The following is a 26685-nucleotide window of genomic DNA, read 5'->3' as shown; positions in this document are numbered from 1 at the left end:
AATTACAACATGAATTTGGGCCGGGACACAATGAGATGACAAAAAACCCTGCAACAAATCAGGAAAACTCCAATTCAACACCTAGTGCTGATATCATATCTGCTGTTCTCCGAGTCAAGGCGCTAGACAAAAAGGACTCTGCATTAAAATTCAAACCGTATGTTGATCCAGCAAGCCAAACAACTGCTCAAATCTCACACTTATAGCACTCGCAGGCAGCAAAGAAATCATTTAACTCACAATCCTCCCTAAGTCAATCAATTGTGAATAGAAACTGGCACCGACAATGCGAGAGCGCCAATGGGTCCAAGTGCGCTCAATAACTTGATTGGTGTAAAAAAGCAAGGACTGAGAACGGACTGCTTGAACAACCTGATTGTCGGTCTTACTAGAGAGTGTTTTACATGACAACACATCTATTGTATTGAATCGATTAACTGTATTAGAAATGTTTGTTCTTTCCCCTCTTTGGCTTCTATCAACTCAACCGACATCGTCCGTATCTTTTTTGCCGATAGGCCCAGTAGCGATCGAGTGATTCTGTTTCTTAAATCCAAAAGACTCCTTCATCTTCTATTTAAGGAAATAGACACTATCAGATCCATGGACCTTCACCTCTCTTTGCATACCGAGATACCTTTATCTCAAAGAAAAAAGGTTGCTGAGGAAAAATCCCTAAAAGATATGGTAGAAGTTCTCTGTAGAGAGAACGAACTAAGACAAAACAACTACTTGAGTAGCACAAATACATCAAATTCACAAAACTGCTCAACTGAGATAGCTAGATTATCCACAGTAAACAAATCTCAGAGGTTTTCACCTTAGCCCTGATTTTCACTCAATAGGTCACTATGTATTTCTACTTTGCTGGAACACTAGAGGTCATAATATTCTTCTATCTAACCCAGAAGTAGGAACCCTACTGAGCAAACACAAACTTATGGTCTTACAGGAAACCTGGCTACTACAAACTCCTGCCCTTGAAGGCTATGCAATTGCAAATCAACTGGCACACAAGGGTGCTTTAGGCAGACCTTTGACCATGGTTAAAACCTCTTGTCCAATTTCGGTAATTTCATCAAATTCCTTACTATTTGGTATCTTGACGACTCATTAAAATCAAGCTTGATATTATATGGGATATTTAGGCAATAAACATATACTGGCACATAGGCTTGGGTTCCTTAAATACCTTTACAGATAAAATCATCTCACTTGCGAATGGTTGGCTTGAACATAATACCGAAGACCAACTAATCTTTCTGGGCGACTTGAATGCCAGATGTCTGCCTACTCAATCTGACTGGATTGTTCCATTACCATTGGACGAATAATGATTTTGGCCAAATCTGGTTATAAAGCTTACAGCTGGTAATGCTTAATGGTTCTGTCAATGGGGACGAACCTAGTAGACCCACCTGGAACAACGGGAGAACATACTCAATTACATATATGTGATCTTACCACTGTTTGATTGTTGCCCACATTTGTCTGTTTGTAAAAACAGTTTGTGACCATAGTTCCCTCCCTACTTTTTATCTATTTCAATCCTCATTTAGCAAACCTGTACAAACTTCGCCTCCTTCATTGACGATCAATCAGGCGGGCAACCGTCTGAGATGCAATACGACCAGAGTAGAGAAAGTTAACCAGAATGCACATCAATGTGTCAACTCCACCACATTGGACTGGCAATTTCAGTCCTTTAGAGTAAAAAACTTTGCAGGTTCTGTGCAAAAATTATTGAACTTCGATTGTAGATCCAGCTCTTGGAACAAATTAAATCGATTAAAAAACATATACACTCCTTTGACTTTGAAATAGTTCAACGTAAAAGGTCTATGCGAGCAGAGATTAGGGCAATCAAAAAATTTGGCTAAAAAAAATAGAGCAATATCAGCTGAGGATGAAACATAACTACAGAACGTGGTTAAATGGACATAGGGCATCACTTATGCAGCATGATGCAGAATCTATGCTATATGCCCTACGTAATAAAGATACACGTGCCTTCTGGATTCTGATTAACAATTTGAATGGAACTCAATCCCAATTCAGAACTGTTTCAATATCAGAGTCCCAGTGGATTGCACACTTTGAAACGCTTTTGGCTGGGCCCAGTACTGTTAAAAGTTCCTCTCCAATCATCCAAAAAGGAGGATGACTGGACCCCAACTTTTGATTTTGATTCAGTGCTCAGAATTATTGAACACTTTAGTTCATCACACACTCCTGGCCCTAATCTCTCGAATATCCTCTTCAAAGGAAATCCAGCAACCTGGGATACAATCCTGGCTATCCTTTTTACAGATATTGTGGCAACTCAATTTCCTTCCTCGTGGTCTACAACCCACGTTATTCCAATTCATGAGAGGCTCTCACTCTGATCCTGTCAATTACTGTCCATTTGCAATCTTAGATGCCGATGAGCATCTAGAAGCAGTGCAAAAAGCAGTTGGTAAGATCCCAAAATGGGAAACAGGATTTAGAACACTATACATTATTAAATGGCTTGATCTTGAAAACTATCTTGTGCCAAGTATGCAATTTAAAAAACGTGTCTATTTGTTGCAACGATAGACCTGTCTGCTGCTTTCGACGCAGTAGACAGAAATATGTTATGGACTAAGCTGCAAAAATGGGGAATTCCATCTGAATTTCTTTGTTTAATTATAGCTATACACACCAACAGGATTGTTCAGGTACCTTGTCCCAAAAAATAAAAACAGTAAAAGGGGGTCAGGCAGGGCTGTCTCCTGGCAGCCTATTTATTCAACCTTTTATTTATGTGACATAGGCATCCCTCTTAACCAGGCCGCCCTGGCAATCCTGAGAATTGATAAGCTCAAGGTCACAAGGCTAGCCTATGTGGACAACTTCCTTATTTTTGATACCACCTCTGTAGGATTGCAGCATTTGTTAAACGCATTCACAGATTTTGCGGTGGCTTATGGTCTTAAAATTAATTCAGCAAAGATTAAAGTTATGCCTTGCGTAATTAACTAAAAAACAAAACATAAAAAAATGTCACTGGCATGTTGATAATGAAGAGGTAGAGCGTGTGTGTCCAACTTTACATACCTGGGATTTCCAATGTCTGCTCGAGAATCCAAGTCGACAGTAAGGGAAAGGCTGTTCTGCCGGGCAGCTATGATATGCTATAGAATTTATAACATGCCTATACACAAATGTTTCAAGGCGCGACGAGGCAAGGGAGGGGAAACAGAGGGAAGACAGACAACAATCCTACTAGACCAGGTGACAATGCAAATGCAGGCGAGGGGGCAAGGGGAAAAGTGCTGGGGGGAAGGGGCTGCCATGGGTTATCAGTTATTACGTTTGGACTCCAGTTATAGGAGGTTTTCCATGATCCCAGCCATCATATTTTATAACGGGAAAATAATTCCAAAACCTCTATATGGTATAGAGATACTACCTATTTGGGTGGTAGACCTACTCCCATAGATTGAGGCTAACCTCTGGATACCCGTATTTTGCGTACCTAACAGTACTCAACTGTCATGATGCACTATGATTTGGGTCTCTATTCATTGAAAAGTAGAGCATTATGGAAGCATTTAGAACTTTATTATAAAATTATGACCTCAAACAGTCTCTTGTCTTTATACGGACCTTAACGACATGGTCGAAAATAGTGACAGCCATTTAGGTGTCTTTTCAGAAGGATGCTTGCACATACTTACTGAATTGGGCCTATCCTTGATGGACTTCAAGACAAATCCAGATAATGTTAAAAAAGAAAAATCCTTTATAAGACATGACTGGGCAACCACAATTAATACTATGCATTCTTATGACTCTCCAAAGCACTCAAAATTAGATTATAAAGCTGCCAAAACTATTGCACCTTTTTTAACCATTTATCCTCACCCCACTATCCGACAAACTATCCGTTTTCAATGGAATCTTATTCCTATAAAGAGAAATTCTTCATCGTTATGATCCCACGGCTACACAGATAATAATATGTTAATTTTGTAACACCCCCTTTACACTGGAAATGCTCGAACATCTGCTCTGCTGTGTAGCGCTTAGGGGCAAGTGTGAGGTTTACTCCAATTGCTTTACTTTACATTGTACTGTAGACTTCTGCAAATCGTTTTGGCAGCTTTGCTTAGCAGGTCACACAACCGCATTAGTCATAGCTATTGTTGGTTATCTGAGGTCTTTAAAAGTTGAATGAACTGTTTTTAGTATGAATTTTATTAATTGACGTTTACGCAAGCATTTTATCTGCTATGCATTTTATCAATGTGTTGCTTTCTAGATGTCTAACAAAATTATGTCTGCACACTTTGTCAAAGGTTAGATGATAACCATGTGATAATAAAAAAATTAAAGTCATTAAGAGGTCAACTGAGGGTGACTGAAGCAGCACTGGACAGCTTTGGAAGGACTTTGGTGGAATCCCAAAACAGGTAAAACATTCTTGATGGTTGTTACTAACGCAGGCTACATAGGTTTGTTCAAATAAGCAGATTTGCCTGCTTCTGCTGCACATAGTTTGAAGATGGGTTGAACTTGCATTCATCATGTGAAGAGATGTTTTTAAATATATCATTTTCCACATAAATCGGTGGTGCTCTTCAGGTGGATCAAAAATAACACCCCAGAAGTAGACTCTAGCCAACGCGCTTCACATGGAGAAGGAAACCCCAAGTCAGATCCAGTCCATTATGTGCAGTTCAAATGCCACTTAGTAAAGTTACACTGGGCGCTTACCTTTTGTCTTTTTAAAATATCAATCAACTTGAGTTGTTTCTTAAATCCAATCATTAATTCAGTTTTTTGTTTCTCCAGCTTTTTATTTTCTACTCTTAAATCTTCAATTCTTCTGTGTTCATGGGTAGCTGTATCCTACAAATAGAAACAGCACATTTTATCTATATAAAAATAAAGGGTAACAACATGCTAAATGCAAGTAGCAAGCATGTTAAATACACATACGTTTGCATTTTTTCAGTGTATTGATAATAGATTTTAATACTTGTGTATCGGAAACCGAAAATAACACAAGATATGGATGTTTTTTGTTTAAATTCAGTTTCTTGATGTTTAAGTACACATTAGAAAGCAATTTCCAGCAATTGTCAGGACTACAAAAAAAGTAATACAGGCACAAATGTACAACACACAAGCCATGCATTGCACAACATATCCACCAATTTCAAACATGAAGATTTCCTGTGAGTGGCCCCATTGTGAGCAAGCAACACATACCAAGCTGCCCACACATTATCATGTCTCTGGTCCATCACCCATATCTGATAGAGGTAATTCAGCACCAAAATAGTCAATATGTTTACTATCTGCACACATCATCATTGTAAATGCATACAGATGTATACACTTGTTACCATGTAGGATCTGCATGGGTCCGACAGGTTTTGCCTAGGACCAGGAAGCATGTTAGAAATCAACCGTTTTTATTTGTGTCTTTTTACAAGGGGTAGTAATATAATTGGGGTCATCCCAAAGAAAAAAAATTGTCAGGATATTTCCTCTCTTTGGTGTAGCAGGGCCTCTTCCATCCCCTCAGACCCCACTATAATATCCCCTACGGTGTTCCCAGAATTTTCTGGCCTGTGGACTCTCCATTCCAATCCATACAAGTCTCAATGCTTTAATTAGTCCTCCTATTGGATGCAGCAGGCTTTACGGTGACCCAAATGTGTATTTGTATTGTGATCCAGACAGGCGCATAACATGGTCTCGGGCACCAATGAAAAAGTGGCCCACAGTTGCAAATGGCAATTCATTCCTTTTGTGACAGGCTGTTTGAGTAGTATCCAAGGGGGAGATTTTTGATCATATGTGATGTAAATTGTGCATTTTAAAGAATATGTATTCAGCAACACTGGTCAAAACTACTAGCCGAATGGGTGAAGTAACTTATCAAACTGGCCCACATTGGCCATAAAAGTGGCCCACTTTGAACAAAAGAAACTGGCCCACACTACTGTTTTGTGTTTTTTGTTCAGGCTTTGCCCAATAGGCCAGTCCGAGCCTGGATCCAGATGCCAGCTTTTTGGTGTATTCGGTTACTCTCGTGTGAAGTCTTACAATCTGACAGTGGGAAAATTAAGCAGGGACAGGTGTAAAGGGATCCCTGGGTGTCTGCCTTGCCTGGACTTCATGCCGGACCTTCTTCCCTCACCCCTCTAGACAGCATCCATGTCTCAATCTCGTTCCTACTCACACTATCTGGTCTTCCTTAGGGCCTGCTGGAACCTTCCTTCCTTCATCCACAATACTTCTCTCCACCTTCTTTAACTCCCCTGCATGAATACATGTTGGCAGGGAAGAATTGCCTCTTTCATTGCATTGTCCACATTCAAGATGTCACAGCCTTGCAACTTTGTATTTGCAATTGGAGTTCACCACGAGTTTCCAAGTTCGTTCTTTGCAGCTAAGCTCTGAGTGTATCTTGCAGTGGCAAAAACAACCTTTCTATTAACAGTTTGTATTAAAAACAACATAGCAGCATGTGTTCATCAAATTCCTTCAGGACCGGTCTTAAATACATACATCTCATCTTGCCTGTCTCCAAGTATCCTATGTGAAATGTAACTGATTGTGAAATGAAAGTGTAATTTAAATTGTTTTCTTATTTGATGGTTATGTATATGTAATTTTGAAAAGTTTATTGATCTTCAGCTGTACCAAAATAAAAACAAAATACATACATCTCAAATTCAATGTGACAGGGTAGATCAACAGACAATGTATGCACAGAGGACATAGCCACAACTTCTGGGGGCCACGCCCGAGTATACCAAGCAATATGGAGAACCGTCCAGCCTTAGGCGAACATTTAAAGGTTGCTCATATGCTGGGGTTATTTCATCCAAAAACATTTTACTGTACCCAACAAATTAGCAGGTAAGTACTCTGGTTTTTCTTTAAGAACAGCCATCTTGGCTACCAACTGTGCTCTAGACTTAATTTGTTTTTTTTTTCTTTCAAACTTATTGGGGGGATTCCAAAGCAACCAGTGGGATCGTCCCACAACGAACCTACACCCAATTCGATTAGCATACGTTTTACATGCACAGACCATCTGCAGCTCTTACCTCCCTCCAGTGACACATTTCCCAATGTCTCACGATATAATTCCAGCCCTGTGGAGCTCAAAAGTCTGAGCCAGAATAGTACCGGTTTTAGGGCAATCTGGTCAGCTATGGAAAGAACACTTAGATCCAAGAATATCAGAGCAGTGGGAGCACTTATTGACAGCAGAAGCAATTTCTTGATAAACTTATTTTCCAGTGCATTTAATGACACTGTATTAGCAAAACCCCAGACGTCGGACCCGTAAAGGGATGCAGGCATGCTGGTTTCCTATACAAATCCAGGGCTAGGGAAATTGCCATGCTGCTGTTGCGAACATAAAATGATTGAGTTGCTCCACTGTATTTTGGAGCCAGCCCTCCACAAGTGCATCCACCATTTCCTGGATATAGATGCAAAATAGGAGGGTTGGCAGGACGCACCCCTGGCAGACCCTCACAGGGAATGGGTACTCCGATTCACATGTGAGGCTTTAACTTTGCCTGTTCAAAGTGAAGAAAAGGACTGGCAGTGGAGCCTTACGCCCCTGCTGCAGCAAACAGAACATTCTATTGATGCTGCTTGGCACCGGACTCCCAGTCCTGTGTGATGTCCAGGAGTACAGAGGAAAGGGGACGGGATACAAGGCTACTTTTAATATCGAGTGAGTGGAAGTAGTGGTCAAAATATTAAGAGCAACATTTACAAAGAAAGCCAATTTGAAGGTGCCAATATACAAAACAAAATGAAACAACGAAAAAGTCGATCCGTCAGTGCAACATGAAACAGCAGTCGCAAACCAGGTAGGACAATTATTTATCCATGGCTTTCAAGTAATCCTAGTTTCAAACAGCACTTCAAATTCGGCTAAGAGGACATGGATGTACGAGGGCATTCCATAGCAGACTCCCTTTCATTGAGTGATCGCCCCCAAATGCACTCTCTTTGTTATCTCCCTACTTTTAAACTCATCCCTGAACCACACATGCAATAGCCTGGCCAAAGTATAGCCATCCACTAGCAGTGAAAGATAGGTTGATGCTGGACCCTAAGGAGGTTGCATTACAGGGGAATGTATCTTTTCCTATGCTGGAGCTTTGGGTCTGCTTGGAGGGGGCCTCAGGCTCTCATTTGGAAGGGGTGAGCTTTCTTATTAGCCTGCATGTTTTTTCCAAGGGTATGGGAAGGGTCCAAGCTTTCAGAACTAGTCTGTCCCCACTTGCTGGTGTAGTGGGGGGGGTCAATACCTCAGAATAGTGGTCAGCATTGTACCCGTCACGTGATTTGGGACATGGGAATCCTCATATATTAGCAAAAGACACACGCCTGCTGCTTAAGGATGTGTGTATCACACTACTTCACTAAATTGATCAAAAGTTGATGTGAGTAATCATGATACAGTCCTGGATGAGCCCAACAAATACATATACAAATATGTTTAATGCAACAGAGAAAATCAACTGACATACATTATGATCAGGTGTACAGGTTCTTTTGATTGGTTTCATTAAGAAACTGACCTACAAATAACAAGTTACCTGGTAACGTTCTTTCGATGGGATGGTCCGACAACGTATTCAATATCTATGACAGTAATCACCACAGCTGTGCTGCTTCGGAAAATTTTCTGCGTCCTGCGTCAATGACGTCGATTCGCTGTCCTCGAGGGCCTCCGTCGAGCCAAAGTCACTGGATGTCATAAGTAGGACGCATGATGCCCGTAGCCTCAGTTGTATTTTTTTCCCCCCAGAACGTGTGGCACCAAACTACTGCCAGTAGGACCACAGAAAGCCTTGTGGAAACGTAAGCTGCAATCGCATAAGAAATTCTGTAGCGTGGCAGGTAGGGAGGGAGTGATATGCAATACGTCGTCGGACCATCCCATAGAAAGAACTTGGCCTGGTAAGAGAGTAACTTGTTCTTCGAGGGGATTGGGTCCTCTGACGTATTCCATATCTATAACAGACTCCCAAAGCAGTACCAACGTATAGAAATTTAGAATGTCCAATCAAATTGCAGAGTAAAGGGCCGCCTTGCCAAAGCCCAGATCCTGCCCATGGATGGAATCTAGGGAGTAGTGTTGTACAAAAGTATGGACCGAAGCCCAAGTGGCTGCTTCACAGATGTTTCGAATAGGAACGCCGCTCTGCAGGACAGTAGAGGCAGCCATACTCCTAGTAGAATGGGCCCGTAAGCCAACCAGAGGGTCCTTACCCCGCCAAGCAGCAACATTCAGTAATCGCCAAGATAATCCATCTAGACAAAGTCTGCTTAGTAACAGCTTGTCCCAAACGCCTTCCAGCGTAACCTATAAAGAGCTGATCATCCACTCTGACCTGGGACATGCGTGAAATGTAGAAACTTAAAGCTCTCCTAGGATCCAACCTATGGAGCCTCTCCTCTTCCTTACCAGGATTCGGAGGAGGATAAAATGCCGGAAGAATGACCTTCTGGCTTAAATGAAATTCCGAGACAACTTTCGGAAGAAAGGAAGGACGAACTCTAAGGACAACCCTGTCCTTATGAAACACAGTGAAGGGTGGCAGAACTGAAAGTGCCTGCAACTCACTCACTCTGCGAGTGGAAGTGACTGCAACTTATAATACAGTTTTAAGGGTTAACAGTCTCAGAGGACAAGAATGTAAAGGCTCAAATGGAGCACCCATTAGGAATTTTGGAACAAGGTTCAAATCTCAACCAGGCACCTGAAAAGGTGATGGCGGAAACACATTATTGAGCCCTTTGAGAAACAGAGAAGTTAAAGGAATTTTGAAATAAGAACACTCCTCCGATGAGCGCTTAAATATGGACAGCGCCGCCAGGTAACCTTTAATGGTACCCACTTGCAGGCCCTTGTGGGCTAACGAAAGCAAAAAAAAGACAGAACCAAAGGAATGTCACATTAAAAAGGATCCACATTCTTAACCCTGCACCAGTCGTAGAACTTTCTCCAACGGCACAGGGACTTGGTTGCAGGCCGTCTGGCCGAAAGCAACACCTCCATCACGTCTTCAGGGAGGTCCCAATCCTTATACCGCAACCATTCAGAAGCCAAGCGTGAAGGTTGAGGGACCTGACCTCTGGATGGAGAACCTGACCCCCCCCCCCCCCCTCCCCCCTCCTGTGAGAGCAGATCGTCTCGGTAGGGAAGACGATGTGGAGGGCAGATGGACAAGTCGAGAAGGTCCGGGTACCACGTTCTCCGGGCCCATGCCGGAGAAATGAAGATCATCCGGGAACCCAACCTATGTAACCTCCGCAGCACTTGAGGGATGGGGACTGGAGGAAACGCGTACAGCAGTGGGAAGGACCACTCCACCACGAACGCATCTCCTAAGGCTCCTCTTGGAGGAAATTCCCGCAAGGAGAACCTTTCGCACTTCCAGTTGAAACTGGAGGCGAAGAGATCTACTTGAGGGGTCCCCGAAAGGGCGAAGATCTCCAGGAGAATCTCCTGAGCCAGCTCCCACTCGTGAGAGATCGCGCTCTGTCTGCTCAGAGCATCCGCCGTCTCGTTTTCGTCTCCGGCCAGATGAACTGCCGAGATCGAAATTTCTTGCTCGATAGCCCAGAACCAGAGCTGCATCGCCTCCCTGCACAGAGAAAGTGACCCTGCCCCACCCCCCCCTTTTGGTGAGGTAATGCATGGCCACTGTGTTGTCTGTAAGAATCAGGACATTCTTTCCTCGCACAGTCGGCAGAAAAGCCTTCAGGGCAACCCTGACTGCCCTCAGCTCCAACAGATTGATATGAAGTCTGGACTCCGACGGAGACCAACGACCGCTGACTGTCAACTCGTTGGCATGAGCTCCCCATCCCGTGAGGATGCGTCCGTCACAATAGTCACCTGCGGCCAGGGTAGCCAAAATGGAGCCCCCCCCCCCTCATCAGATTGCCATTGACGGCCCACCACAGAAGGTCCTGGGTGACCGAGGGCAGCTCCTGAACGGGGTCCGACATCCTGCCGGAGGACTGTGACCACTGCATCTTGAGAGCCCATTGCAGAGATCTCATCTGCAACCTGGCCTCTGGCACCAGAATGCAGGATGCCATGAGGCCGAGCAACCTCAAGAACTCGCCGGGAGACTCTGGGCATGCTGAAACTTGTGCACCATCTGCTGAATGTGATGAGACCTCACCTGGGGAGGAAAACACTGCCCCAGGGATGTGTCGAGCACTGCTCCGATGTACTGGAGCCACTCAGTGGGACTTCAAGTTGAGGGAGAAGCCCAGCTTGTGAAGGGAGTGGTAGGTGACGGACAGATTATCCAGGACTTGCTCGGGAGAGCGCGCCCTGATCAACCAATCATCCAGGAAGGGGTAGACGTGAATCCCCCCCTTTCCTGAGATACACTGCCACCACCACCATAAGCTTGGTGAAGACCCTCGGGGCGGAGGTCAATCCGAACGGCAGGACCCAAAACTGAAAGTGCGAGTCACCAACCGCGAACCTCCGGTACTTCTTGTGCTTGGGATGGATTGGCACATGAAAGTAAGCGTCCTTGAGGTCGAGAGACACCAACCAGTCCTGAAGTTGAAGGGCCTGGAGGACTTGAGAAAGAGTAACCATCTTGAACTTGTCCTTCCTGAGGAGCTTGTTCAAACAACGCAAGTCCATGATGGGTCTCAATCCCCCGTCTTTCTTTGAAATAAAAAAATAAGGGGAATACCATCCCTCGTTCCTCTCCTCTACAGGCACCAGTTCTATGGTGCCTTTCTCCAGCAGGGATTGCATTTCCTGCGCAAGTAGCGGATCCGGACTCTTCAAAGAGAGATTCCCTGGTGGATTTTCGTGAGGCCTCTGCCGGAAAGGAAGACAGTAGCCGTGGGCTATGATCTCCAGAACCCACACATCTGAAGGAATGGCATGCCACTCTACAAGATCCTGCACCAGCCTTCCCCCCAACAGACGAACCATGGGACATGGCCTCATGACTCAGCTGAAGCGGCAGTGCCTGAGGGCAAAGAGGCAACTGCCCGAGCGGGTTTGGCACCTCGAGTACCCAGTTTTCCACTTCTGGTACTCCTACGGTAGCCCCTTTGACTTGGAGCACCTCTCGATTTACCAAAAGATGAGTAATATCGAAAGGAACCTCCCCTCCATTGCTGTCCCCTAGAACGAAAAGGCGGAGGTTGGTGAACTGCAGCGCTCAATGACTTCGCTGCATCTTTGGAGGTCTGCAACCTCTCAAGGCTCTCGTCAGCTTTGCTGCCAAAAAGATGTTCACCATCAAAGGGCATGTTGAGGAGCCGGGCTTGCACATCCGGAGCAAACCCCGACTTCCGCAACCACGCAAACCTGCGTATTATGGTGCTCACTGCCATGGACCGGCTGACACAATCTGCCATGTCCAGACCCGACGGACTCACACATGGCATCCTTGCCATCCTGCACAATAGCAAGAAACCATCCTGTTCCTCCCCTTCGGGAATATGTTCAGCCGATAACGAAATACAGTTCCACAGAGTGTGCGTGAAATGTGACAAGGCACACATGGAGTTGGCTGCCTGTAAAGCCATACCCCCATAAGAAAACACTTTATTCGCCCAGCCATCAAAACGCTTGTCGTCCCCATCAGGAGGGATGGTAGGGTACGACGCCTGCTTTGCTGGGGCCGTAGCTACCTGCACCACCAAACTCTCCAGAGTGGGGTGCGTGGTCAAGTAGCAGGGCTCGCTACTAGCTGGGCAGTATTTTCGCGGCAAAGACTTGCTCACTGCCAGGAGACTCTCCAGAGCAGTCCAAGCTGCTGCCACCCTTCTCTCAAGGCCATATGGAAGGGCAGTACCGGGTCAGTTGGCGGACCTTGTTCGAGGATATCCGTCAGGTCATCCTGCAGAAAATCCACTGGTGGCGCCGACCACCCCAAGTATTCGTGACCCTCGACATAAGGCACCGGTACGAGGACTCCACATGGGGGCCAGGCTCAGGCCTGCAGAACTCCACCTCCGGAGAGGTGTTCAGACCACTGGCGTCATACGACTGACGCAGGTCTTCAATCTGGCTATGACCAGACAAAATCTCGTCAGGTACCTCCTCAGGAACCATACCTTCCTCAAACCCCTCATCCACCTCAGAAATATAATCCATAGGCTGGAATGAAGGCACAGAAAAAGGGACAAAGACATTTTTAACCTTGGCCAGAGCCTTTCTAGGGGGTTCCACCGTGCCACAGGGTACCTCCGACAAAGCAGCCTCGAAAAGGGGTCGATGGAATCAGCGTCAACGTCGAGTGTGGCACTGATGGCTTCAACACAGTCCTCGAGGGTGGAGCCGTCGATGGCTTCCTCGGAGGCGGAGCCTCGAGAGAGTCCTTAGATGACCTTGGCGCCGAAGGCGTCTATGTCTTCTTCGAAGACCTCACAGGCTCCGACGGTCTCGAGGGCGTCGAGGACCGGGACCTGAAACGGGCATGTCTAGAGTGACCATCCTTGTCCGACCGGGACCTCAAAGGTGCCCGGTGAGCGCAACAACCGCTCGAGCCCGAAGGCGTGCGAGTGGCGTCTTTAGCACGGTCAAGGCAGGCATCTTTCGACGGTGCGGACGGACCGGAGCCCTGCGACTGAAAATTCGCCAACATCTCCTGCCGAAATTAATCCCATTCCGCAGGAGTGAAATGCTTGTTGGGACAAGTTACCTGCCGACGGGTGGAGTCTTCGGACGAGGACGGGAAGGCGATCGATGCTGGTGCTTCCGTGAGTGCCTCGAAGAGGCCGAGGAATGGCGGAACCTACTCCTGGACCGAGACCACCCCGGACTTACGCCGACGATGCGGAGAGTCGCCCGTCGAATAGTCCGTTGAAAGCCCAGTGGATCTCGACTTCCAGGGCTTGACCACCTTACCTACAGAAAGCTTCTTACGCTTCCGCAAGGCCTTTGATGTAAGCGACTGGCAGTCTACACAGTCATCCGTGTCGTGGTACTCCCCGAGGCACCAGAGACAGGCGTTGTGCAAATCCGTCAATAACATCTTGGACCCGCAGTCCCGACACTAATTAAAACCCGGTCGCGGGGTGGAAGAAGACAAAGACATCATGGAAATCTTCACAACTAACAGGTTCGAAGAACCGAAAGAATAGAACGCAGAAGAAACGAGGCGCGTCGAGATCTCCGAAGCGAACGCGTTCGCGGAAAAAAACGGAACTGAGGCTACAGGCGTCGTGCGTCCTACTTATAACATCCAGTGATGTTGGCTCGACAGAGGCCCTCGAGGATAGCGTATCGGCGTCATCGACGCAGGACGCAGAAAATGTTCCGAAGCAGCACAGCTGTGTTGATTACTGTCATAGATATGGAATATGTCGGAGGACCCAATCCCCTCGAAACACATGTGGCTGCCTTGTGTGAATTAAGCATGGAAGCAATAGACAAATAAAAGAAGAACAGAGAAGCAAAACAAGGCGAAACCTATTACATAACTAAAACAGTGTTCAATTAATCAAAACAATGCAAAAAGGTCAACACAAAATATGACCATGTAGACAAAGAAATTATTGAAGATGTACGCTAAAATGTAAAGTGCAACTTAATCACAAAATAGAATCAATCCAATACATTTCAAATAGCAACCAATTTTGTTGAGAAGAGAATCTCAGTCGAAACCAGAGTGGGTAAACAACCCTCACAGTTGTCTGTCATCGACTCAAGTGCATACGTTTCAGGCCAGGCAAATGAAAGGGCCTGCATTCAAAACAAAAAAGGGGCCAGGTCCTTCTCAGGATGTATAAAAGACAAGTCCAAGCAGCGTACAACAGTGTGTATGTTAGTTTACATCATCTGTGGTTCCCAACAACAGCGGATACGAAGAAAAACAGATCCAATAAAGTAAGTGTGAATGAAAGGGATCACTGCAATTTCCACATATTAGGTAGGCAAATAGGCAATTTGGAAGGAAAATCTAGTATCTTAACAAACCATTAAATTCCTTTTAGGGTGGAGGTGGTGTCAGTCTAAATCAAAATACAATCCCACCATAAAATGTAGAGGTACCAGCACTGCATCCAGTGACATGTCGGGTAAGACCCCTGTGGGGCAATGTAGAAAAACACTGTCAGTGCTAACTGCATTGAGTAAGGTACATACCCATGTTCAATATAGTCAAACTTCCCAGTTATGCGAGTGAAAGTCATATGAAACGATATTTGATGTGCTGAATATGACTGAACTGGACCCTCCAGGTGTAAAGGTCCCAAGGGGCTGTCCCATACCCCTCTGAGCACCGGTGCAACCCCGTGCCATAAAATGTGCGTGCAATTTTGCGCCGTGTCGAATAAAATAAACATGGATGTGAGACCGTCACTGTATACCTCAGACACCAGGTGTGTCTAGGTACTAACTGATGCCGGTAACAGCTGCAAGCCCTATGCAGGCCTATACATATGCCTTACCTCGCAGTGCACATTAGTGGGCACTGACTGTACATGGATCCTGTTGTCCGGTGACGGGTGGTTGAAGCCGTGGTTCGAGCTGTGTAAAACAGTGAACCGGTCAGCTCATGTTTGGCAAGTAATACCCAACACATTGTGGTAGACACAAAAGTAGGACAATGCTCATATGGACCGGCATACCTTCCATGTGGGCTGAATCTTGGAACAACGGCGGCCATCTTGGAACAGAGTCTGCCAATAAGAGCCTGGTTGCCATGTGGCTTGATGCAGAACTTCCAGATCTGTGTTCACTGTGAACACGTGGAAAAAAGACAGTGACTATGTTGTGGAAAGCTAGTACAAGGTGCCAAACAGCCTTCATGAGAAATGCAAGTACTAGTGCCGGCCAGCACAGTACATGGGTAGTGGAATCCAAAGCATTGTATGCTCAAAGCATGCAAGACATTTTAAATTAGGATGGGCCAATTGATGGTCTAACTGAGATTGGAGTTATGAGTGTCTAATCTCAGTTGCCAGTGCTGCTCCAATTTATGTACCCTACGTATGATGGAAAGGTTATTCATACCACGGCGAGTGGCTTCTAATATGAACCACCGAAGGTCATTGACCCTCGCTCCAAACATTTTTTAACCAAGGGTGCTTCGATCTGAGCTGTTCTGATCTTTGATCAGTGTTCATTGGTACAGGTGTTCCATGTGGACATGCCAATGTACCACATATCAGAAGGGCAGACAATGACGTATATGGAATATTTGGTCTGACAAGTCATGAACTGTTGCAAAGTCTAAGGAAAGTTCTTATAGGTGACTGAATGCATTTGTTTTGGAAAAGGGACATGCTTGTGCAATGTCCACACGGATGATGCCCAATGGGTGACATGTTAAGGTTACCAAATGACCTGGCAATGTTGAGTGACCTTAAATTGTATCAAAAGCTGAATGTACTAGGTTATCACACAGGTTGTAACCCCTTTTAAGGGAGAGAAATAATTGAGTGCTGTTAAGTTTGGAGAGGTCTAGTGCTCTCCAATATTTGCGAACCAGCTGTTTCAACCTGGGAGTAAATCTAGAGAAAGTGGTGACACAGGTACAGATCTGGCAAGTATTTTCCTGTTCTAGAGAGTGCAAGAGGGTTTCTCGATTAGCAAACCAGACTCCCTTAGCCATTCTTTTCAATAAGTGCAATGGGTAACCCCTTTCAAGGAATTTATCAGTCAGACAGTTAGCTTGAATTCTGTAATCTGCTTTCTTGGTATCGTTGCGCCCTAGGCGCAAAGGTTGACTGTACGGAAGACTGTCCCAAAGGTGTTGGGGTTGCTGACTGGAATATCTGTCCCAAAGGTGTTGGGGATGCTGACTGGAATATTGTAATAATGGGTTACGATCCATGGGTTTGGTGTACAAACTGTTGGCAGTATGTCTGATGGTTAAATTGAGAAACATGTTCTCCTCTTTGCTCCATTGAAGAGTAAATTGGGCATAATGTTTAGCCACGTTATACATTGATGCAACTCTTCTATATTGCCATGCCAGATACATAGAATGTCGTCAATGTACCGTTATCAAAGGCAAATGTTGTGGGTACACATGTAAGGGAATAATATATATTCCTTTTTTTTTAAGTTTTCATAGATTTTTATTTTTAAATGTTTTATTGAATTTTTATACACATCATATTAGTGTCGTTATCACATCGTGAAATTATACATTTCCTAAACTTCTTCAACCCCCATCCCACCTCCCAGAACCCTGTTTATGGTGTTCCCAATCTTTCATTTTAGACCTCCGCACACCCGGTCCATGCTCATCTCATACTGTCTAGACCAAGCGTTAGCCCTCACTTTGACTGAACAGTGTTACTGTGAGGGCTACCCACTGCTGTAAATCCCTTCCAGGTTCTGGTTTTTGCTCCCCCAGCACCTTCTCCCACACCCCGGTTTTCACTGTTGCCCAATTCCGCAAGTCTTCCCACCATCTGTTAACACACAGTGCTTTGTCCGCTTCCCAACACATAGCTATGCTGCGCTTGGCCACCACGTATATTAGATCTTTGATGTTGCCCATCGCTTTCTGTTTGGTACCTCTCCTAAACAGTCCCAGTATGCATGCCTCCAGGGAATGTATTTCTAGGATAACGCCCCCCGGGGCCACATTGTTCGCAATGTGCTTCCAGAATTCCTGTATGATGCTACATTCCCAAAACATGTGTCATACCTGCATTTTCCTTTTTACATTTGGGGAATGTCTGTACGCCTGCCCCTCTACACCTGGCGATTGCATCCGGCATGAGATATGCCCTTTATGTGAAATATAACTGAGGTAGCTGTAATCTGGCATTCCTGGAGACTTTTTTGTGATATGAGACAGTTACCCCATTCTTTATTATCAAAGGACCTCCCCAATTCTTTCTCCCACCCAAATTTACACTGCGTTCCATCAGGGCCCGGGAGGATAGCACAGCGGCAGCGTGCGCGTCTTGGAAGCAAGATGACACAAAGCAACAACAGGTTCGATCCCTGGGTCCGCGCTTAGAAACCTCTGAGTGTTTAAGCGTGTTACAAATACGTAACTAAGACAAAGAAAAAACACAACTAAGAAAAACTAACAATTCCTGTAACAGCGCCTCGATGCCTGAGCGCTTTATAAATGTAAAAAAAAAACACAAAAAAAAAACAAAAAAAAAAAAAAGGGCCTCGCACAGTCTGGATATGGCATGGCCCCCTCAGATATTTATTATAGTTTCTATTTCCTCTCTCTATAGCCGTCGGCCATCTTCCCTTGACTCTGCTTAGTATAGCTCTGTGCAGTAGGAATTGACCTTCATGTATACCATGTATAGGTTGCCTGCAATTCCCTGAAATCTAGCAACTTGTTCTCTACCCTCTGGTCCCCTATTGTCACACCACTACAGGAGGACTCCCAGTGTGCTTGCACACCTACCTGTAGGCCCCTTTTATCTGTCATTATGGCTGCCAGAGGTATCAGTGGTGATATCGGGTCTTTGATTCCCACTGTCCTACAGGTCCGTTGCCATATTTGGAAACCTAATGCAACTAGTTGTGGGTAAGGACTGAACTCCTGTGGGGCCACCCATACCAGGTCTCGCAGGTGTAACTGTTGTATTGCCAGCTGCAGGAGTGTAGTGTCATCTGCTATCCAATTTACAACATTCTGGAACAATGTATAAATGTGTGTCCTGACCTTCACCACGATGAGCCCAGCTGACCCACGTGGATCCAGACCGACGGGGAAGAACCAGCCAATTACTGCTTGGCATCCCATATGGAGCAGCCTCCTGTGTAGGGTGCCTCCAATCAGTGGCACCAAATTTTACTGCATGGCATGACGCATTTGGGGTTTTTGAGCCCTTGTTTGTGAATGTACTATTTGGAGCGCTCTCGAGCAGCAGAGTCCTTTGCTGATATTTGTATTTTGTACAAATAAACCTTGTTATCTTTGGAACGCTATCTCCTAGCCCATTTCCCTAGTGGGGTGTCTTTATTCTGGAGTGTGTACAAAAGGGACTTCATTTGGTGACCCTTGCAATGTGATTCCATTGCTACCGTACTTCCAGAGGTATCCAGGCGGCCTCTCCAAAAGGGCTGTGCCCACCTACAGTGACTAGTCCCAAAAGGCCTTTGCGGGTGCCATGTTTGCAGAATTCCTGTCTGCTCATTGAAGCGGGGTACGGCCGCAGGGAGAGGCCCAGGCCTGTTGTAGATTCCTCATGAACGGAGGCTTTCGGAAGAACTTGAACACGCAAGTATAGCCTGCTAGGAATAACAATGTTGGTACTCCGACATGAGTGCAATGGGAAGGCGAACGACTAATGGAAGTTGCTACATTTGTTCTTTAATACCGCACGCATCTGGGGCACCCAAGGTCTTAGTACCACAAGAAGTACCCATAATAGAGACACAATGCTTGATAAATCTTGCACTATGTGGGATCAAAGGCACTTTTCAGGCATGCAACATCCACCTACAACTTGTTGAGCCAGATACCCGTAAATGCAAAACGAGTTCTACCAACCCCAACTGTTTCAAGGAAGCGCACCTGGCCATACAAGGGGCGAAGTGTACGGACAACAAGTGGCAAGAGACAACTCATGCATAAAGCAAAAGGACTGGTCGGATACCCGGAAAAAACGCTAGCCCTCATAGAACAAGCGTGCACACAAATATGGACAGAGCTTTTTGCAAAACTGACATGGATCACAGCAATCGAGAAGCCAGTGAAGGTGCACCAAGAAGAAAGCTATGTTTTTACAGCGAGGGCGCTGTCTCAGTGGGATCAAACAAACGATGTAACAGAACCATACTAATTCCAGATCTCCGAAAAGGAACCACAGCGCTGATGGATTACTACTAGGTCTACGGCCAGAAGGCATACTTGCACCTCCCGCCATCTGGAGGGGCTACTGTTAGTTTGCCACGCTGCACTTGGCCCTGCTAGTAGTACCAGAAGAACACCTAAAGGGGGATCCTTGCCTGATGAAGAATATACAAAGCCCCTAACCACAGAAATAATGCCCACTATGCCACCTCCAGACTTCCCGGAAAAGGAAGGCCATGATCAGCTGAGGAGAAAGAAACTGTCTTCAAATTACTTATCTCAAGAATCATCTGACCTGCTCACACAGATACCAGACAAATACAAGCTCTATAATTCAGCAGAGACCTTTTTTGCATCCTTAATACCTAGCATCCAGACACTAGCAAAATGGTTCCCGGTAGTTCGGTGGTAACGGATCCAGCTGGCAAACGATACTGAACAAAGGTTCAATGTCATAAAAGTGGAACTAAGGGCTCTAAGACTAATGGCTATGCAAAATAGGTACGGGTTGGACCTCCTGATGGCTATGGAGGGTGGTGTTCGCAAAAAGATTCAGAGTTCATGTTGCACATTCGTAGCTTCGGACGATGCTGAAAGAGAGACAGTATCACACGTCATTTCAGCAGTGCATGAACTCGGGGGTGAAAATGAAAAAGGAAGCTGGGGGCCAGGAACAAGACTGGTTAACCCTGGTCTTTAGCTGGGTTCCATCATGGCTTGGAACATTGGTAAAAATGTTGGTGCTCATCTTCGTGTTTATCCTGGTGATCTTTTGTACATGCCAATTGGGTCTCCAGTATTGTGCCAAAGCTGTGCCTAATAGTGCAATGATGATGGTCAGTATTGGGAATAATAAGGTACCTCGTGATACAAAGGAAGTAGAAATCCAAACTGAACAAAATAACGGCCCTGCACACCACATGGTCCCCCTCCCTCTCTGTGACATATTTGACAACTTGTATGTTACATATAGGCCAAGAAAGGCCATGTTTCCCTATCCTATGGCTTCCCTGCGGAGAAAAACGCATTTGCAGGCTCCGTTGTGGAGCAGATACAGGTTGCCATGGCACCTGTATACGCTCCAGAGGAACCCTTGTCAGCTGACACGTTTAGTGCATGGGGAACGCGTATTGAAGCCACGCCCCCCTGCAGTTTAAAAATGCTGTTCTCCTGACGGATAGTTGCTGCTAATTGTGGTGTTACTTTCCTACGGTTGCATTCTGTACTCCTCGTGAACTCCCATCCTGAACTTCTATTGAATTCCTGGTTCCCGACCTACGCGTGTCTTCCTGGACTGCTTTCGTTTACTCCATCTGGCCTTGTCAGAGTTTTACGTTGCTGACCCGGACTGCCTGCACTCCTCCTTGTTGAATACCTGCACCCCCGGCCTCGACTCGGAACGCTACTGGATTGTCTCTGCCCGCGCCCACTGCCTTCTTGCAGTTTCTTCAGCTTACTTCTTTCGGACACCTCAGCTGCATCCTGCCCGAGGCTGTAAACTAAATCAAGCCTAGCTCATTTATTTGGGGATTTCCTGTCAGTGCCACCTCCGCTGAACTGCTTCAGTCATACCCTACATCTCTACTGAGAAATACAAGTACATTTTCTTCTTCCTGTCTGAATTTACTGGTACATTTTCTTGGACTACAGCATTCTTCTGAAAACAGCTCTCCAAGTGCATTTTTGGAACGCTTTCCTGTGCATGCACCAACCAGTCACTAGTGCGACCCTCGTGCCGCCCGGGTATACCTTCCTGTACTAACCTGCCCTTTTTGTTATTTTATCCTGCTGTTACCCTCCAAACTGGGCACCATTAACTCTTGAGATATTCTCATTTTTTTTTTTAATTGGTTTAGCTGTTGAAACAACTTTTCAATACACGAACATAATATTTTGATTGATTTTTGTTATTGTCATAGAAATAACATCAGTTTTAGAAGAATTTCATGATAGAATGTACAGACTCAAGCAGCACAAGTGTTGTTGCCCTTCATCTAACAAATATACAAACATTTAACTAATCCATAATAGAATTAAAGTAAAATAGATGCACTTCAGAGATAAATAATTCCCTAACATTATAGAAAATAAGATTAAGAGAAAAAAGGAGGGATTTCCTCTTTTCCTTAACTTTTAGTTTTCAAGCTGCTTGAGACTTAGATTACATCTCGTTTAACTTTTATCTAAGCTTAAGGATAATAAAAAGTTGGTTAGTGCAATCTGCAAAAGGTAAGTATTAGAGCACAATAAGAAGGTCCATCTCATTTCTTGGTCGACAGTTTCTATGCAAGGCAGTACTTTCAAGAAATTTATTAACCTTAGGGCATTCAATTTAGGGCAGTAACAGACTAAATGTTCCAAGGATTCTATTGTATTATCTTGCATACAGAATCGTCATGCTTGTAGGGCTCGTGATCGCAGATTTCGCCTTGCCTGAACCTGGTAAGTGGGCCATAAATCGAATCGTGCTCTCAAGAAGCCTGCTCTTAATTTAGCAGAAGGGAATTTTAAAAGATAAGATTCAGGGCATTTCATTGGTTTGGGCTAGAAGCGAAACTTACATGGTTGGCGAAACTTTTGGCATTTATCGATGGTATTTGACCAATCTAGATTATAAAATGCTGTTTTGGAACCCACAGGATTAGCTATTAACTTGTAAATTGAAATGTTAGCAGATGCTAAGGCTTCCAAACAAAGATTAATCCACAATTTTACAAAGTTCTTGTCGGTTGTTAGCATGTAGACACCTATTACAGATAACATATTCATTTTTTGGTTTGCCATAAGACATTTACGAAATAACATACAACATCGCCAAGTATAGACCGCATATATGGAGACAAGGCCTACTTCATATCGCAACCAAGCACTTGGAACACAATGGGGGAGGTTGAGCACAGCCCTCCAAAACTTTCCCTCAAATCTCTCCAGATGCACGTGATTGAAATTCAATAGGGTTTCAGCCCCATACAGAATAGAAGGGATTGCTTTCATGGACCAGTAAGTTATTACTGGTTGAATTGTAAATTTTCCAAATTTATGTAAGATGATTTTAGATTGCGAAATTGCTGAAGTCAATTTTGCCTCCATGCGGTCAATTTGATGGTGCGGTTTGAGCGAGCCACTAAATTCACAACCCAGGTAAGTATATGATTGCACAACTTCCAGTGGGGTATAATTAAATGACCATTTGGATTTAAATTTATGTAGCCGATTTGCCTTATAAACTACAATCTGGTTTTTTTTAATGTTGATTATCAATTGGTTCTCAATTAGGTACACGTTAAATGCATCGATGAGGTTCTGTAAGCCCTGCGGCGTTTTTGAGATGAGGACTATGTCATCCGCATAGTTTAAATTAGTAACTTTTTGTCCTTTAAGGACTGGAGCATCAGAGGCAATCTGTAGAAAAATTGGAGTTAGATCATGGATGAAATAATTAAAAATTGCTGCAGCTAATAAACACCCTTGCTTTAGGCCCCGGTCTGTCTTAATCGGGGCAGACAACAAGCCATCTAAAGTGAGCCTTACACGAATCGAAGTGGCTGCATGAAATGCGTGGATAATATCGTGAAGATCTGGGGGGCAGTTGTCTCTTGTTAGTTTCATCATAAGCAGGGCACGTGAGACAGAGTCAAAGGCAGCATGTAGATCAATGAATGCGAAATAAATGGATTGTTTGTGAGACTGACTGTGGGCTTTTATTGCATTTAAAGTTAACAGGTTTATACAGGTACCCAAGCCTGCGACAAATCCCGTTTGTTGCCGATCTCGCTTGGCAGCGAGGTCTGTCCAAAGATTGAATTCATTTAGAACTAGTTTAGCAAAAAGTTTGCCCGGGACATCCAGAAGGGCAATAGGGCGATAATTACAAGGATCAGCACGATCACCCTTCTTATAAATCGGGACTATGACAGAGCATAGCCACGAAGTTGGTAAAATATGGCGTTTCATAATTTCGGAAAAAATGGCATGGAGATTTTTTGCCCATAGCCTCGGGTTTTCTTTCAGGATGGCATTGTGTAGGCCGTCAGGCCCAGCGGCATGTGAAGAGCTCAACTTTGTGATCAGCTCTTCAAGTAAGGCCGGGGAGCAGGTAAGGTTCCAATGAGTTTTGGATTGGGGCTTATATGCGTTATGATGGAAGAGCGGATCACAATATAAGTCTGAAAAATGTGCGATCCAAGCAGCTTCGGTAACCGCACCAGTTTGAGCATGTGCCTGTGATAGGTTAGAATTCGAATTGAGGAGGCGCCATATTTCAGCCGTATTCTTGGACTCGATTGTACGCAGCATGGCATCGCTGTCTTGTTGAAACATCCATGCTCGACGTCCACGAATCCAATTCGAATATTTACATTTAATAGATCTTAATGCCCTGTGAGTATCGGTATTATTTAACTTAAGGATGAGTCTCTTTTCCTTGCGATATTCGGCTCTGCGTGCTTTGATTACAGGGTCGTAAAGATGTTTGTGTTTTTTTATCTTTGGGTTTAGTACAATTGTATTCCGATATGGTTCAAGAAGATCGGTATACTCAATTAAGTCATATGAGTTATCAACTGCAAACAATGTATTTGAGAACTGTGTAAGGGTTCTCTCAGACCATTTTAGGCGGTTTTTTGTATTATTAACCGTTAGGTGTTGGGTCATCCATTGTTTGATGAGGGGGGTACCTGACCAGGTAAGATGTAATGAAAGAAGATGGTGATCACTTGCAGCTTGTGCAATTATTTCAAATGAGATAACACTACTATACATAGATTGGTCAATATACATGTAATCAATGATACTTTGACTCTTGCCACGCTGCCATGTGGGTTTCGGGGAGATATCACGTTCCACTGAGCCATTGATTACTCGCATGTTGCGCTCATACATAAGATGGGACCAGGTGGATAAGGCCCTTGTCTTGTTTTGGTTACCAGGGGATAAACAGTCCATATTTAAGTCACCCATGATCAGGGTATCAGTGATACCAGAAGTTGCCGAAATTTCATCTAACAGGACCGTTAACCCCGCAAAGAAGGCTATGTCAGATAGACCTGCCGGATTGCGATAGATGTTAATAAGGGCTATGGTGTGGTCACTGTGGGTGATCTTTACTAGTTGCAAAAAGATATTAACATTTAACCACGCCTCAATTTTGAAGCCAAGTTTCTTATTAACTGCAACCATTAAACCCGATGAAGGGCGACCACGTAGTCCCATCTTTGCTGGTAACAAAATAACATCAAAGTTGTCCCAATTAGGGGGGACCATATACCAAGTCTCCTGAAGTGCAATTATAGCATAGTCCGTCAAAGATTGTACAGAAGTGTGCAAATGAGTGTAGCCTCGGGTGTTCCAAGAGGCTATTTTAATGACATGAAACTGAGGTGCAATTGGTGGTTAATTATTAGGGGATTGGAGGTCATCACCGGAACTGTAATATATTTGTGATAGATGGTGTGGAGGGGCCTCAACACATTCCTTTAAACGGGCTGGGTCTTGCGCCAATAAGAATCCCATATTAAAAAGGGTCCTCTTGGCTAACCAAATCGTATTCAAAACAATGCCTGAAGGAATCCAAAGCCTCACAATAGCTGTGGTATCGTCATTCAAATATTCCACTTGGGCTATGTCCTGGGAAGTCAAGTCTTCTAATTCTCGGACATCACTGAAGATATTAAGTACGCTTTGTCTGTTTAGATTGTAGGTTGGATAGTCACCTTCACGGCATTGCAGAATCAATGTATGACAGGTAGAGGCCTTAGGAATTGAGTGCCGGGAAAGAGTATTTTTGTTAGGCTTCAAGCCGTTATCATGGCGTGTATGTATATGTCGTTCCGGGGTGTATTTTGAAATCAGTGGAGTCATGCACGAAGGGCGTGTGAGAACGTGCGCATCACCGTGAGTTGCAGAATTTGATGATTTTGCCTGTTGGGCCAACGGGGAGGACCAAGATACTGATTTTGATGAAATATCAGTGGTTAACTTCGTTAGTTGTTGGGGTTGCCCATGGTTACACTCGTCCATATAGGCATCCAACGCCTTTCGCATTTCCTTCAAAATCAGGGATCTTTGACATTCGGATTCAGTGGGTTTGGTCACAGGTGGCACGTTAACCATGTGGGGAATTGGCTGCTCAGTTATCACTAGGTCATGATGTTTGATATTTGAGTCAGCACTAAAAGCGTTGACCAAAGCATCCAGTGGTTCATAGGCTTCGATGATAGCAGAGCGAGCTTGGTCATTGGGATGCAATGGCAGGCAAGTTGGGGCAGCTGAAATGCTTTTTGGGACAGGTAGAGCATCAGCACTTGGAATGGTAATTTTCTTGAAAAAAGCATTTAGTGATGCTTTAGTCACGCGTGGAATAGGCATATTTTTGGTTTTCCTTTTTTTGTGTGGTTGTTGTTTAGTGGTAGCTCTGATCTTCTTAATTTTTGGATCAGAGCCAGGGACTGTGCTATGCGTAATATTTGGTACACACATGAGGGGGGGAATAAAGTCCATCACAGGGGCCGTCACACGATCGTTCTCAGTTGATTCTTGCACACTGACCCATGAGTTATTTGTTGGGGTCATGCGAGCAAGAGACTGTTTTGGAGGGCTTCTTGTAATAATGTGAGGGACAGCAGGCAATACAGAATGAGTTGGAATGCACGGTAGAGGTGACCTTGATGCAATCGTTTTATTGGTTAAATCGATGCGCGGTATGCCTTGGCCTACAGGGAGAAAAGCATGAGGAGCCAGGTTAGGTTTTTGAGTCCATACTAATAATTCATCCAACTTTGATTCTTGTTTCGTTATTTTAGCATCCAGAACTTCAAAGAGTTTAAACATGGATAATAAGGTTGTATTAATTGCTGCCAGGGTGGTTTGTAACAGTTGTGGATGAATTTCAGCT

At 44.6% G+C, this 26685-nt stretch overlaps 1 protein-coding gene across 1 annotated transcript in view; it reads right to left on the bottom strand.

Annotated features, from left to right (window-relative positions):
* Nucleotides 1–26685, bottom strand: part of TEX9 (testis expressed 9) — a 289980-nt gene that overhangs the window by 4887 nt on the left and 258408 nt on the right. The window contains exon 11 of the mRNA XM_069624890.1: nt 4744–4878. Coding sequence (XP_069480991.1) covers nt 4744–4878 — 135 coding nt within the window. The remainder of the gene's footprint in view (nt 1–4743; nt 4879–26685) is intronic.

Source organism: Ambystoma mexicanum, chromosome 11, assembly GCF_040938575.1.
Source record: "Ambystoma mexicanum isolate Mex_15411 chromosome 11, UKY_AmexF1_1, whole genome shotgun sequence".
NCBI classification, from domain to species: domain Eukaryota; kingdom Metazoa; phylum Chordata; class Amphibia; order Caudata; family Ambystomatidae; genus Ambystoma; species Ambystoma mexicanum.
The sequence above is the reverse complement of the archived record's forward strand: the minus strand, read 5'-3'. Positions and strand labels throughout refer to the sequence as shown.